The following is a 16,550-nucleotide window of genomic DNA, read 5'->3' on the forward strand; positions in this document are numbered from 1 at the left end:
GAATGGGGGGGGGGGGGTAACTCCTATTCATAGGAACAAAAATATAAGAACTTAAGGGGAGACCAGGAGGTAAGAAAATATTGAAACCTCTCAAGTCTACCCTCTAAGAGTGGGAGAGCAACCCCTAAATGAAATAATAATATTAAAATATCACTTTTAATCAATTATCTTAAAAACCCAAATCAGGGATGTGAAAAATTATAATCAAAATTATAATCAAAATATCCTAATAAATGTTAGTTCACAAAAAAAAATCAGGTTTAGAATTAGGACTGTTTGTCTATTTGCTAATATCGGAGTGAGTAGGGAAGAAAAGAGCCAAGAACAGGTAAATGGGTCCTAAATAGCTAGTGCCCTATCCTGCCTTAAGAAAAACTACCTCCCACGTTCCCACAGAGGGACTTCCAAACGGAAAAAGGAAGCCCTTCTCCCAACACCCTCAGCATCACCAATAGCAAATAACAAACGAAAACGAAAAATATAAATAAAATATTGATAAATCTTAGTGAGGTGGCTTGTCTTTTCTTGTAAAGGTACTGAAACAATATCCCTGATCTGAATGCCAAAACCTCCGCTAGCTAATTCCCAACGTGCGTTTCGCCAAGTGCTGGCAGATACTGAAAATAACGGACATTTAAATATCCCACCCTCTGCAGTGATTGGATGCTGGTTCAATTTCCCCCTACAATTTCTCCTGTACACAGGTTTATCTTATGTTCCTTCCCCTACCACCAATATGTTTAATTGGGCAAAAGACGTAAATCTCTTTGGTTGTAAATTGGCCCTTCATGCCTTTCACGAGAAGAGAAATCTTAGAACTATGAAGGAAATGGGATTATCTACAGAGGATTACAAACTATACAAACTTCTTACTGACCTATACACTGAACAACTGAACAAAAATTATCCAACTTTAGGCCCTTGAGTTGGTTCACTCCAAACCTAAAAGTATTCCCCTGTATTGATCTTTTTGTACAAATGTGTACGAGTGAACTGGAAAACAAAACCTACACACACACTTTTACACCCAATATTACCTCCCAAGAAAGGAATGCCTTAGTTGAATTACAAAAATAAACTGATATTGTCATTAACCTTCTGATAAGGGAGGTAATATAGTTCTCTTAAACAAAGACCAGTAAATAGATATGTGCATGACACATCTAACAGATTAAACCTCTTACGAAACACTTAGGGGAGACCCTATTGTAACAGATCCTTACAAGTTCCTGGTGTCTGTTGACCAAGCAAGGGAATTACAGTTTAATCCTCGGCTCGTTCCATTTCCTCCGTTCGTACGGTTTACATGAATCCACTGTGTAAAGTATAGGTGGCCGCCATTTCAGGACTTTTACACGTGTTCGCGGCCATCTTGTGCACGAACAGCGGTGTTTGCCAGCAATCGTCTGGAACTAAAATCGGCTACGCTACCAGGCGAACACCGCTGAGACCTCCATAACACCAGGGATTCGTGCCACAACTACCGAACGCCCTGCTGTTCGGTAGAAAGACTTAATCAAGTATGGGGATTCAAGCAACCACCGAGATTCGGCTGGATGGCACGGATTTCATGTCTTTTCACCGTACGAACGGCGACCGACCGCAAGGCCAAAACTCATGGAACTATTTTCGGCTAGCTGGTCTGTGCGGTCGGTCAAAACGTGGGAACCTTGTATCTCCCGAACCATTTGTCCGAATTGACTGATTTTTCGGTATGTTAGTGCCCTGGACAAGGGCTATCTGGGGATACCAAATGTAAAGATGTACCCCCTGGTTTTGGGGTACATCCAGAACTTGTGTGAATTACTGTACCCACTTATGTTAACTGTTTATCGAAGGGGAGGGGATGTGTGGGTTGTAACCTGTACATGATTGGTGATTTAATGCCTCCCCCTGGGTGTGTTCTTACTGCATGTAATTCTAATAAAAAGCAGGCTGGGTGTTCCAGTCCTCAGTTCTTCTTGACTCTTCAAAACGTAGCCTTGTCTCGTTCTTGGAAGGGGATTATTTGGAAATATTACTCTGCTCTGTTTCAGCTGAACCTGACTCTCTCTCTGGATATCGTGGATGGGATTATACCAGCTTTACTTCTCCACAGCAGCTTGCAGGGAAAAGGACGTCTCCAACGGCAGATACCCTCTCACTACCTGGGTAGCCGTTACACCTATGATGAGCTATCTCAAGGACCTAAAAACAATCGTACAATTGGCTTTACAGGACAAAATCATAACAGAGAATGAGTACAAATTTATTGTCATGCAGTCCAATATAACAGTCGCTACATTTTACTGCCTTCCTAAAGTGCATAAGGATTTATACAAACCTCCAGGCAGATCCATCATGTCCGGTAATCATAGCCTTACTAAGAGAGCTGGTAAATTTCTTGATAAATTACTGCAACCCCTTGTACAACAGCTAAGGGACACCAAACAAGCACTATTGGCTTTAGAAAATCTTACTGTGCCTCCATACACTTCCTTAAGCCAGCCTAGATGTAGTGTCTCTTTACAACAATATCCCCAATAAGAAAGGGTTAGAAGGAGTTGCATACTTTTTGGCCAAACTGCTTTGTTTAAGCTACAGGAACAAACTTTCATCCTTTCTCTCCTCAGGTTTGTACTTACCCATAATTATTTTAATTTTAATGGGAAGTACTGTTTAACCCCTTAACACCAAACTTCTGGAATAAAAGGGAATCATGACATGTCACACACGTCATGTGTCCTTAAGGGGTTAAAACTCAGGGGTTCAGCCATGGGGTCTTCCTGTGCACCCAGCTATGCCAACCTCTTTTTGGGGTGGTGGGAGGAGACTATGGTATATACAATAAACAGCAGATTCACCGCATCTATATATAAATGGTTTAGATATATAGATGACGTGCTGATTTTTTGGATTGGAGATTTCCCCCTCTTTGAAGAGATGGTTGAAACACTAAATAATAACACTATTTATTTAAAGCTTACCCATGTCATCAATGTGAGAGAACTAGTTTTCCTGGATCTCAAAATCCAGGTACTAGATCATGACACTTTTGAAAAAGCCTCATACTGGCGAAACGCGTCAAGTGGACTCTCCTATACATTCTATTAAAGGATTTTACTATTTTGTACAATAAAAGCTTGCTTTTTTTATAGCTTTTTGCTTTTTATTGATTTTTATTATTTTGCTTCCTGAAATCTACACATCCTTAGGTGGGGATTATACCACCCATGCTGTTTATACTAGAGCAGGTCTTTCTCTAGTAAATGTAAGTACATTACTTTATTCCTTTAATATATATACAGTACTTACTTCACTATTGGAGTTCTTCTCTCTCATTTTGTCTCTATATATATATCTGCACACTACATTTGGAGCATCAATACTACCTACACTACCACCATATCCTTAGACGGGGATTGTACCGCCCACGCTCACCACAGCTGAGCTCTTAGTTAGCTCAAGCAAATGTGAGTGGATATAATATAATATTTTGATTTGCATTTATATATACTGTATTGCACTATTATTGTGTTCTTCTTTTTCTGTTATTCTGAGGTTCAAAGTACCATATTATCCAGTGATATATGTACGTATAATTTTTGGGGGCGCGGTATACACCTTTTTTCTGTTTGCTTGTTTATTCACGAGGTTGGGAAGCCTTGCACTGTGTACTGCAGCCCACATACATAGACCCCTCCAACTATAGTGAGCACCTATTACCCATACCTATTTGTATACTAGATCATGGTGAAATTACTACCACTCTCTTCAGGAAACCCACGGCAACCAACAGCCTATTACATGGGCATAGCTTCCACCCTTACAATCTGAAAGCGAACATCCCCTATGGCCAATAGTTAAGAGCTAAGTGTTAGATGCCGAGAAGGCATTCGACCCCCTCAGCTGGAGCTTCCTGGAAAAGGTAATAAAATCTTATGGTCCCCCCCAAGTCACAAAACAAATATTTGCTCTTTATTCTGGCCCTTCTGAACAAATCCTGCAAACATGTTTCCTCTCCTCCCCATTCAAGATTACAAATGGAATGCATTAGGGCTGTCTCCACTCCTGTACGTACTGGCCCTGGAGCCTTTACTAATCTCCATACACAGTAACTCAATCATACATGGCATGGAAGTATGTGGCATAGATATAAAAGTCAGAGCATTCACTGACGATATTCTGCTATATATTACCAATCCATTAGAAACACTGCCCCCTTTACTCAAGCTAATATGGGAATACAGACAGGTATCCTACTACTACCTTAACACTGGCAAAATTCAGGCCTTAAGCATTGGCATGCCGGCAACCACCCTTACCTATCACCAACACACATGACTTTGAGTGGCGATCTGAAAATATGAAATATTTATAAATCATTTTTACCAAAAACCCGAAAACCTTTATGCTGCCAATTATGTTAATGTCTGGAGCGAATATACTACACTACTTAAAAAATGGGCACAGCTGTTCTTGACATGGACACTACAGAATGCATTGTAACAATATCGTTTTCGCATACTATTTTTACAACTGCCCCACACGTTCTTTTAGTCTGTAAATAAAGACCTCATTAATTTTGTTTGGCTGGGGGGCGACCTGGAGTGGCTGGCGGATTAATGAAAGCCTCAGCCAATTTGGCATGGCATTCCCACATATCCAGGTGTATGACCATGCATCTATCTTGGCTTCTGCACTAGCGCCCTTTCTCAAACAAACGCTCCACCGCCTCCCACCCCAATAGATCAATCTTGAAAAAGCCTTTCTGAGACCATATGACTTACCTAGCTTGCTGTGGCTACCTAAAGTCAACAGTGTCAAAAGCAGCAGAAAGGTCAAGGAGAATTGGGATAGAGTAGTGGCCATGGGATTTTGTAATGATACACAAGACCAACCTAAAAGACTCAATATATCCTTTTACTCTGCGAAACATACTTGAGTCACAGAGGCGCTTGCCACAGCTACTGCCTATATAATGCCATGTCTATATATACTTGTCTCTATATACTTACTGTTTATTTTTTATTTTTTTATATTTAAATTTTTATTGTTTTTTCATAATAGTCACAAATAACAATCATGAAATCAGAAAATGCAAACAGTACATACATAGATATTTTGATTGGAGAATTCGGAATTGAACAATTCTGTACACTGTGTTTAGTGATTTCCATAACCAACGGTTTGATCAGATTAGGTTAAACAAAATGACAAGTTGAGTATAGAAACCTGGTATATAACATTATATAATTCAATATGTAAAACATGAGAGCGGTTGCACATTTTAGTAAGTTGCCTGTGATTACTTGTGAGGTCATGGAAGTATAGTTAACTCTACTTATCTTACAACATATTTCCAGACTTTATAGTCTATAATCACATCATCAAGTCCTTAGTCGCCTCTGTAAAAGAGACCGTTGTCTACATCATTCGTTTAGGTACGTTATTGTCTTTGCATATTTCGTATTGCGCTCCCAGCTGCCCGTGGACCGTGTCCAGAAGGCCCCTCCCCTAATATCAGTCGGTTATCAAGGAAACGGTATGGTTGATTGTCTATTGAGTTCCCAATCCCGTGAAAGTATTCCACGGAGCCCAAACTTTGGTATATCTCGTATAGTTCCCTGCTTTAGCATGTGTTATTCCTTCCAGTTGTTTTGTGTCTTCTACCCTCTGAATCCACTCCCTGAGCGAGGGAGGGTTTGGCTTTTTCCAGTGTTTGGGAATTAGTTGCGTGGCGGCCATGACTAAGTGGCGGAAAAGGGCAGTTTGCATTTTTGAAAAACCCTGAGGAGGCATGAGGAAGATGTATTGATCTGGGGCTAGTGTAAATTTGGTTTGGAAAATGCTTTGTGTAATAGTATGTATCCTGTTCCAGAACTTTTCTACTTGCGAGCATTGCCACCAGATGTGAGCATGAGTTGCTCCTGTTTGGAAGCATCTCCAGCACTGGTCTGGAGAGGTGGTATGTATCATGTGGACCTTCGCTGGGGTATGGTGATCTCGGTAATCTTTTATAATTGCTCTCCTGTGCTGATAAGGAAATAGTAGATGTGTGTGCTGCTTTGAGTATGCGGTGCCATTGTGGATTTGTGAAGTGCACCTTCAACTCTTCTGTCCATTTAACTGTATACCCTGGTAGAGTATTCTCTTGAGATTCTCTAAGCAGTGTGTACATTGATGATAAGATTTTCCTAGTAAGCGGGTGTGAGGAGCATAGTTGTTCTAATTTTGTGAGTGGTCTGTCCCCCAGGGGTAGTAGGTTTTGAGTCTTGATGAAGTGTTTTAATTGGTGATAGTGTAGAAGTTGTATTACTGTCGGGTTGTCATTCGGTAGAATTTGGAGTAAGGTCTTGACTTTGCCGTTCTGTATCACATCACGTAACTGTAGTGTCTCGTTGTTGTGATAAAGATCGAAAGATTTGCCCGAGTCCCCTTGTTGAAAGTAGGGATTGTGAGTGATGGGATATAGCGGAGATGGGATTGGAGAGATGTCCAGTTTTTTTCTAAGTTTGTGCCACATTTTGAGGGTTGTGTCAATCGTCGGGTGGGACTTGTGGGTTCCCTTCAGGGGGGATGTAGGATTAGAATGGGACCAAACGCATGTATGTAGTGGGAAGCTGTGGAGGGCATTTTCAATGGTAACCCATTGTTGGGTTCGTGTGTTTTTGGTCCATTCGTAAACCCTCTGTAAATGTAATGCCTGGTGGTATAACTCAATGTCAGGGAGATTTACTCCTCCATTTCCTTTGTTTCTCGTCAAGATGGAGTGAGCTAGCCGTGGTGATGTGTGTGCCCACAAAAATTTCGTGATTATGGATCTGCTTGTGATGAAGAAGGTGCGTGGGATTGCGATGGGAAGAGTTTGTAGGAGATACAGAAGTCGGGGTAGAACATTCATTTTCATTATATTGATTCTGCATAGCCAACCAAAGCAAGGTTTGTGCCAAGTCTGTAAATCTTTAGTAATGTTAGCTATTAGAGGTGGGAAGTTTAATGCATAAATCAATTCCAATTTGTTTGGAATGTGCACACCTAGGTATTTAATCGACCCTGAGGCCCAGTTGAAGTTGAATTTGGACTGTAGTAACATATTCGTGTTTCCCGTTGTGTGAATTGGAAGAATGTCGCATTTAGTTAGGTTTGCCTGGAAGTTGGAGATTTTACCATATGTTTCCATCTCCACCATTAAGTGAGGTAAAGTCGAGAGTGGGTTAGCGATCGTGAATAAAAGATCATCTGCAAAAGCAGTGACTTTGTATTCCTGTTTATCAATCTTAAAGCCCTGAATATGTTTGTTGTCTCTGACACCCTGAAGGAACGGTTCTAAGATTAAAATGAACAGAATAGGGGAAAGGGGGCACCCTTGTCTCGTCCCATTAGTGATGGTTACTGGCTGGTATAACTGGCCATTAACCCTCAATCTGGCTGTCGGTGCAGAGTATATGGAGTTCAACCATTCTTGCCAGCGTGGGCCAAAACCTAACTGTTGCATTGTGTGGTGTAGTAGCGCCCAACTAACTCTATCAAATGCTTTCTCCGCATCGATAGCCAATAGAGTGCTGTCTATTTTGCGCGATTGGGCCCAATGTACAAGATTAATAATTTTAGTTGTGTTATGTTTTGCTTCTCTACATGGAACGAAACCGGCTTGGTCTTGGTGGATAAGGCCAGGTAATAGAGGTTTCAATCTATTGGCCATAATTTTGGTGAGGATTTTGATGTCTGCGTTTATCAATGAGATAGGTCGATAGCTGCCACATGCCGTATGATCCTTACCCGGTTTCGGTATTAAAGTGATGGTTGCCTCTAATGCAGACTTGGGGATGATAGATGACAAGTTGTGGGCGTTAAATGCAGTAGTAAAGGGTTGTGCTAGGATTTGAGACAGTAATTTATAGTACTTCCCAGTGAAGCCGTCTGGGCCTGGGCTTTTGCCAATGGGGATAGTTTTAACTACCTGAAGGAATTCGTCGATGGAGATGGGTTCGTCAAGAAATGCTTTATCTATGGGTGGTAAAGTATGTTTAATCCTGGGTGTTAGGAAATCTAGTATGTCTTGTGAGGTGGGTTGGGAGGTTTTCAAGTTGTATAAGTTAGTATAAAATTTATGGAAAGCTTTGAGTATGTCTGGCATGTGGCTGGTGAGTTCGCCCTTCTCCGTTTTAATTTCGGAGACAAAGCTGGATTGTCTTTCTGCCTGAAGTGCCTGAGCCAGGAATCTCCCCGCTTTGCCTCCCTGTGTATAGTAAGATCCCTTAGTGAGTGAGAGCTTACGTTTTGCGTTTAATATGAGGATCGATGTGAGTTCCGACCTTTTAGAGAGCAGTAGATTGTAATTTTCTAGGGAAGAGGCGCCCCGGTGTTTACTTTCCAGATTTTTAATATCTTGTGTGAGTTTGGTAATTGTTTGTTCCCTCTTACGTTTTAGTTTTGATGCTATCTTAATCAATTCTCCTCTAAGTACCGCCTTATGTGCCTCCCATGTCATGATTGGCGTCGTGTCTGAGTTGGTATTTTCTCTAAAGTAATTCGGGACTGTTTCTTTTATTTGGGAAACAGCTTCCTCATTGTTCAGTATCATATCATTAAGTTTCCATTGAGGAGCGGATTTAGGGATCGAGGGTATGGTCAGCTTGAGTGTAAGTGGTGCATGGTCTGACCACGTGATCGGGCCATAAGATGCTGATGTAATCAGGGGCAGGTGTCTATGATGGAGAAAAATTGTGTCTATTCGTGTGTAAGTGCCGGTGGGAGGTGAGAAGAAAGAGTAGTCTTTTGTCTTAGGATTGACCGCTCTCCAGCTGTCAAATAGTTGAGCTTCATAAAGGATATTTTTCATGTGTAGTCTCGTTTGCGTCAGATAGCCCTGCGACGAGGAGGTAGTGTCAAGGATTTCATCTAGGGATACATTGATGTCTCCCCCCATGATAAGAATCCCCTCATAAAAGGAGGATAATTTGTGTAATATTTTGTTGAGGGAGTGTGATTGTTTCTTGTTTGGTAGGTAGATATTTGCCAATGTGATTTGAGTGTTTCCTAAATTACCCTTCACGAACATATATCTGCCCGCATCGTCTAGTAATTGATCTTGAAAAGTGAATTGCGTCTGACGGCTGACCAGGATGGCCACACCCCTCGCCTTAGCCTCAGTGTAGTTGCTAAAGTAACCTCTTGGGTAGTCCCTATTCTGAAGTCTGGGAGCAGCATCTTTACGAAAATGTGTTTCTTGTATAAAAACAAAGTTTGCCCTACGTCTGTGGAAGTCCGTTAGAGCTATGGACCTTTTCTCAGGGGTATTTAGTCCCCTAGCATTTTGTGTGACAATAATTATATTGGACATTACTAAGGTGCGGTTGTTAATATGGTGCTTGGAATGTGTTCAATGCTAGTATATTTTGGAGAGTTAATTGGGTGTTATTGGTGCGATAACCTCCCAAGCCTTCCTAATTTTCTTAGGGAAGTTTGGTATATGGATGGGGCGTGGTGGTGATACTGGTTACCTTGCAGGTAGATTATCCTATAGGAGACCAGAGAGTCCTCCAGGTCGGCCCCGGGCATCTGGTTGCGCAATAGATTTAATGTTCACAGTCGATGATATGTCTCAGTCTCAGAAGCACAGGTGTGTGGTATAAGCTGTCTGTAGAGTTATTTGTCAGGCACTTAGCGAGCACCACTGTATATATATTATAACAACGAGAAGAAAAGAGAAGTTAACAAATAGAAAATTAACACGTATAAAACGTATCACTAACAATATCAATAACAACAATACACTTCAGTATAATTAGATTGACCTCTTGATACTATGAATAAAAAGGTTATTTCACAGGTAAATCGTAATTAAAAACGTAGATGTGAGTATATTAGATCCGAAATGTATTTCTCTCTGTGTTGTGAACTCTCTATCTCATAAAGAGTTATCTGTACTGTGTAGTAAGACTATGAAAGATTTGATGGAGATTAAACCCCACAATGTGGGTAATCTGTTTTCCCTTAAGGGGAATGTAGTTCAATCTCTTTATTAGAGAGAGAACCGTAATTTATTTGGGGTTGTGTGCTACAGGTGTGTATCTAGGACCCGGGACTTATCGATCCTATTCGCTTAAATACTCTTTAGGAGAGAAGGTCAGGTGACCTATATTCAATAGAACAGATAGTATAAACAGTGGGTGAGAAGATCTCAAGTAATTAGTTATTAAGATCATAGTCTGTTTTGTGGGATGACTCCAGTTACTCTTTGTTTTATTATTTTTTTATTTTTTTGTTTTGTTTTTGTTTTTTTGTTGTTTTTTAATTATTTTAATTTTTTTTTATTTATTTTCATATATTTTTTTTTTTTTTTTTTTTTATACGAAATACAGTTTACTTCCAATTGTCATCTAGCCGGTCTCTAAGTGTAAGTCTAATTCCCGTAACTAATCAAAGTGTATAATACATAATTAGCTTAAGCATAACCAGTTAAGTGTGGTTTCTTATCCTCAGTTACTCGAGGGAGTCTTTTGTGAGTGACTCAGTTTCATTTCCAATATTAGAATAGGAAACCTTGGAGTCCCTGATTTGTTGTGCCACTAATGACCTTTCTTAGCTTAAAGACTTATTAACAATAATCATTAGACAATAAAACCTATATATATATATAAAATGCTGTACAAAATGCGTATAACTTAGGAATTGTGAACCCAGCGTGTGTGTCTGGACTGTCTTTGGGCATACGACCTGAAAACGCAAGGCATTAATCTCCCTGCATGAGGGTGGTTGCTTCAAAGGTTCAACGACTTTGTCCGATCAGGTTTAGGTGAAAGTCTCGGTGTTCAATGTTGCATGCGTCTCAATAAGTCACAAACGTGGCATGCGCGAGGTGCATATAGATTTGGGTTGTATGTGGTTGGTTAAAGTGGAGTTTAGAAGAAGGAGAATCCCAATCATCTTCGTCCATTTCATGCAGAGTAGACAGAGAGGATTAGTCGTTGGAGATTGGTCTCAGATGGTTTTGAGTGTTCAGCTGCCTTTCTCGTTGAAGATGTGGTGAGATGAATCTGTTCGGTGGTTTCTTTGTTTTCGCTGGGGTGGTCCATTTCTGTCTTTGTGATATTTGAAGGCTTTCTTGGTTCGGTATTGGATAGTTCCAGTCCATTATAACTGTGTCTGGAAGGTCCAGAGCTCTTAGAAATGGGGGGACATCCATAGTTGAGGCAATTTGGTGGATGTTACCTTTGTTATTCACAATCAGTGCAAAGGGGAAACCCCAACGATATCTAATGTTCCTATTTCGTAGCAGTTCTGTGATTGGTTTAAGTGCCCGTCTTGCCTGTAAGGTGTACCAGGAAAGATCCGGATAAATCTGTATTGGATTTCCATGAAATAAAAGTGGTTGTGATGTGTCCCTCAATGATCTCAGAATCGAATCTTTAGTATTAAAATAATGCAGCCTGCAAATGACATCTCTGGGGGAATCCTGGGATAAACCCCTGGGGCGCAACGAACGGTGGGCCCTGTCTAGAAGCATTTGACTTGCATTAGAGTCTCCTAATATGAGGGTGAATAGCTCAGTTAATACCACTGGTAAATCTTCATTTAGGGTTTCTGGGATCCCCCTTATGCGCAGATTATTTCTTCTCCCACGATTATCCAGATCGTCAATATGTCTCTGGGTGGCTGACATAAAGTGTATGTGAGATTCCAGAGTTGAGGAGATATTAACTATTTGGGCCTGCATTACGTCCTTTTCTTCTTCCAGATCAGTGACTTTTAGGTTTATCTGTTGAATTTCTGAGCCCATCTCCGCCATTTTGGCATGAAGTGTGGCCTCTAATTTCCCAATCATATTCTGTATGTCGGATTTAGAAGGGAGATTCTGGATATCAGACTTAGATGGGAGATTTCTCAGCATATCCTTTATATCTAAATCCTCACTATTGTTTGGTGAGTTTATTGAGCACTCCGACATGTGGGGGCTTTGTGGCTGTGATTCTATTACGGAATCAGTGTCCGCCATCTTGGAGGTCGCGGCCGCGGCCTCCGACTCTCGATCGAGAGTATCTTTAAAATATCGGGTGAGGGTGCCCGATTTAGCTGTGGGGGTCTTCCCCTGTTGCCCCTGTACCTGATTTTGTTTCCTGGGATTGCCCATGTCACTTGTGTCTCTCCGATTGCAGCGGATTGTGCCTGGGTCTGGAGGAGCTGAATCAGAACGCGTCCATCAGGCTTCCCGGTTAGCCACGCCCCTCATACTTACTGTTTAATGTTTAATTTATTGCCAAAGTTCCACGTGGCTGGGGCCCAGACAGCCAGAGGGCATGCAGGACCCTGGGCACGCTGGAACCGGGATTCGATCCATAGTTATGTCATTATTAGATATGTTATGTTAAGTTAAAATATGCCAATGTTAGACTGCTAACGATTTCCAAATTATGTTTAACACATACGCAGATGGCCTAGAGTCTCGACGGGTCTAGACCACACAACCCCCCAAGAGGTGCCACAAAGAGCACGCAGGATCCATATGATCCACAGCGGGCTTGACACCATCTGGTTGCAGCATGCACACTGCATGCACACTGTATATAGTTTCCCTGGTTTATGTTTTTTCCCCAAATCCCCCCACCCCCCATTGGGTTTAGGTCCTCATTGCATCATTTAAGCCCAAGAAGCTCCTACCTTTACCCATTTTATGATGGATAATCTTAAACTCATGTCCCTGAACGTAAGGGGACTTAACACGCCCGAAAAACGCACAATCCTAGCACATGAATTGAACAGACAGCAGGTGGATATAGTATTCCTCCAGGAAACTCATTTTAGAGGAGATCAGACCCCCTTATTGAGAACTAAATCGATGGGACAATCATACTTTAGCAATTACCATGGAGGCAAATCTAGAGGGGTCGCTATTCTGCTATCATCCAGAAGATATACATGGCCATTGGAGGTAACTAAAAAAGCTCCATTTGTTTAAAAATACATAGGGATTAAGGAGAGAGCGCAGGTAACTTGTTTTTCTTTGGTTTTTACTATATATTGGGGCTAATGTGTACTGTAGTCATTTGCTGCCGCCCAGTGATGGGAGTGAGCGCAGGACTTTTCTTTCTGCATTTGTATCCATGTTTTGTATTACTCAGCCTTGTTACAATGCAGCCGCCCATCCCATGTGTTCCCTATTAAAGGTTAATAATGTCTATGGGTGTATATAAAAATATCCCTTTCTGTCTCATTAGAGATGTTTGCCAGAGGCTCAAGGAAGCAAGGTGAATGGTTAGAGTTAGGACCCACCTTGGGGGGTCTGCCTTGACGTTGGCAGGTGGGTAAAGATGTCGCGAACATAACATTTTCCATTCGCGAACGGCGAACGCAAATTCCCGCAAATGTTCGCGAACGGGCAAACCGGGCGAACCGCAATAGACTTCAATAGGCAGGCGAATTTTAAAACCCACAGGGACTCTTTCTGGCCACAATAGTGATGGAGAAGTTGTTTCAAGGGGACTAACACCTGGACTGTGGCATGCCGGAGGGGGATCCATGGCAAAACTCCCATGGAAAATTACATTGTTGATGCAGAGTCTGGTTTTAATCCATAAAGGGCATAAATCACCTAATGTAAGAATAGTTCCTGACAACTTTGTACCACTACATATAGGACATACAGATGCAGCACACACGTTTATGAGCAGCTACCATCAAGTAACTAGTTTCTTAACATTTGTGCCGTCCCCTTATTTGAGTCTAAATTTCTCTTCACAGTTGTCTATGTATTGACATATGTAGTCTTCATGTGTATGGGAATTCCATTACATTTCATTTCAACTCAAGAGTTCTCATTAAACCAGAAATTGTAAAATGGCAAATACATTTTAATTTAAAGCCGATATTTGTTCAGCTCTTCTCTTATTGAACTGAAAGATGCAATCGGTATCATCTCATAAATACATGGTTTCATGAATAACCTCTACAAACCTCTAAACCCTTGGCTTAATATTATTTGATAAGCTTTACAAATAATTCTAAATATTTTAACATTATGAAAAATATTTAACTTTTTTAATACAATTTTATATTTTATATATTTATAATATTCCAATATTAAAAACAAAAATAAAAAGGGTTTAGCCAAAAATCTTTGGCTAATTTGGAAGGCATATTTAACAATATTACATTAAGACCTTTTTAAATCGTTCAATATTGCAATACTGTTGGAAAAAAGTTTGTTAATGATTTATCTAAAGAAGTCACCAATAAAGTATTTTTATACATTAAAAACATTTGGGAGGTTCTTGTAGCAGTATCATTTGGAGCTTATTAAGTTGAGGCCTTAGTCAGAATGTTCATTATATAAAGCAGTTGGACATTTTTTTTTAAATTCTTTATTTTGAGACAGACAAAATATCATGGTATATGTGCAATTCAGCATGTTTCATTTGTCTATTACTTTGCAAAATATAAAAGCAGATACATGAACACAAACGTCATTGTATGCAGTTTACATTGAAATGACAGCAAATAAGGTCACATCTAAATGTGAGCTGACATAACTATATGACGTCAGTTGTGCTCGTCAGATGGTTGATATCCATGTATTTGGCATATATGTGTAAATAAAGAGACACCTAGTAGGTGTCTAGTTTATAATTCGATTATAGATAAAAGATAAAACATTAACAAAAAGTGAAAATGTGAGGTTAGAAACAAACCTCACTGCACTATAGGATATTTGATTATTCTGACTGTGAAATCTACACCCCTGTTCCATTGACATACTGTTTGCACAGGTCCCTGAAAGGTTGTTGTGGTGTTATGGACCTGTGAGATCAGTTTAGCCATAAGGTAATTATCCTTAATTTTAGTTACCACAAGCGATAGAGGAGGAGGTTCAGGACATATCCCCTTCTGGTCATAGCCCGACAGGCAGCCAGGTATATTATGTTGAGCAATTTCTGTTAATGATGAGTTAATCCATCTGTGGGTCTAGATAGGAGACAGGCCCATGGGTTCAGATACATACAGATGTGTCTTTGTAATATTACAGTGTTCATATTCACCACCCTGGTCCAGAAGTGCCTGATGACTGGGCACTCCCACCACATATGTATGTATGTACCCTCTGCACCACAGGAGCGCCAAGATGTGTCTGTGGGGCTCAATTTCACATGGAGTTGTTTGACTGGTGTAATATACCATCTAAATAATCTCTTGAATGATTGTTCCTGAAGGGTTACACAAACGGAGGATAGTGCGCAAGCTTTCCAGATGTCCTGCCAATCCTTGCCCTCTAAAACCTGGCCCAGGTCAGTCTCCCATGGGTCGGTATATCTGTGGCTACCCCACTCATTAGATTCTACACTAAGATGGTTAGAGGAGGGATATGAGACCCTTTGGTTGCTTCTCTGGATGTACCTCTGGAGCTCTGTGTACTCAATTCCCTCAAAGTCCCTGGCACTTAGACCCGGGGGAAAGACCCTGTTGTGAGGCACTGGCTCATTGGGGAAGGGGATGTGCTTAGTACATATTTGTGTGTTACCTGGTCCCATAGCTGAATGGAATTTAGCATAGCTGGGCAGGTGGTCCACAAAAAATCTATTCTCTTTGAGCAGCCATATAAAGAATTAGGGAAGTATTCGATATCCACCCAGCTTCTGTGATCAGTGGGAGACTGCCAGTGAAGACATTTTATCAGCTGTAATCTTAGTATGGTTTACCTGTATTTGTTTGCACTTAGAATTAGTGAAACTACTACCAGTGTTATTTAATAAACACCTGGTTTTGTCAACAGCAAAAAACTTAATGAAATTAAAAATCCTATGAGGGCCACCATATTAATGTTTTTAATATAATGTACCTCTATGTCTACACGAGAAAATAGTGACTGTGCAGGCCAAATCTCATTGGGATGGAGCCTGTGAAGTAATGGGAGGGGAGGGGGGGGTGCATATGTGGATGTGTAGCTGCAAACTGGTCAGAGTGCAGCTGATGACCCTGCCCTTCTTCAAAAGTTCCTGCAATGGGGGGTGGGGGGGGGGAGGTGAGACATCAGGACTGGAGCAGTGGAAAAAGTCTGTCTGGTCTGATTAATTCGGTTTTCTTTTCGGTCAGGTTGATGGCTGGGTACATGTGTATCATTTACCTGGGGAAGTAATGGCAACAGGATGCACTATGGGAAGAAGTCAGTGTTATGCTTCAGGCTATGTTCAGCTGGGAAACCTTGGCAGACCAAGTTCACCTCTTCATGGCAATGGTGTTCCCTGATTTGGCCTCTTTCAGTAGGATAATCCACATTGGAAAAATTGATCATGAATAGTTTGAGGAACATCACAAAGAGTTCAAGGCCTTGGCCTCCAAATTTCTCAGATCCCAATCTGATTGAGCACTTATGGGATATGCTGGAACAACACATTTAATCCATGGAGGCACCATCTTGCAACGTGCTTGACTTAAAAGATGTGCTTCTAATGTCTTGGTGTCAGATACCACAGGACATGTTCAGAGTTTGTTTGAGACCATTTCTCAACGTATCAGAGCTATTTTAGCAGCAAGAAGGGGACCTACATGATATTATGCAGGTGATTTTAATGTTG

The 16,550-nt window shown here is 40.9% G+C and overlaps 1 protein-coding gene across 1 annotated transcript in view; it reads right to left on the minus strand.

Annotated features, from left to right (window-relative positions):
• Positions 1-10,513: 10,513 nt before the first annotated feature.
• The window catches only part of LOC134582719 (extracellular calcium-sensing receptor-like), a 29,717-nt gene continuing 23,680 nt past the window's right edge, over positions 10,514-16,550 (minus strand). Inside the window, exon 6 of the mRNA XM_063439361.1 lies at positions 10,514-10,550. Within this exon, the coding sequence (XP_063295431.1) occupies positions 10,514-10,550 (37 nt within the window). The remainder of the gene's footprint in view (positions 10,551-16,550) is intronic.

This window comes from Pelobates fuscus, chromosome 13 (assembly GCF_036172605.1).
Source record: "Pelobates fuscus isolate aPelFus1 chromosome 13, aPelFus1.pri, whole genome shotgun sequence".
In the NCBI taxonomy this organism is placed as follows: domain Eukaryota; kingdom Metazoa; phylum Chordata; class Amphibia; order Anura; family Pelobatidae; genus Pelobates; species Pelobates fuscus.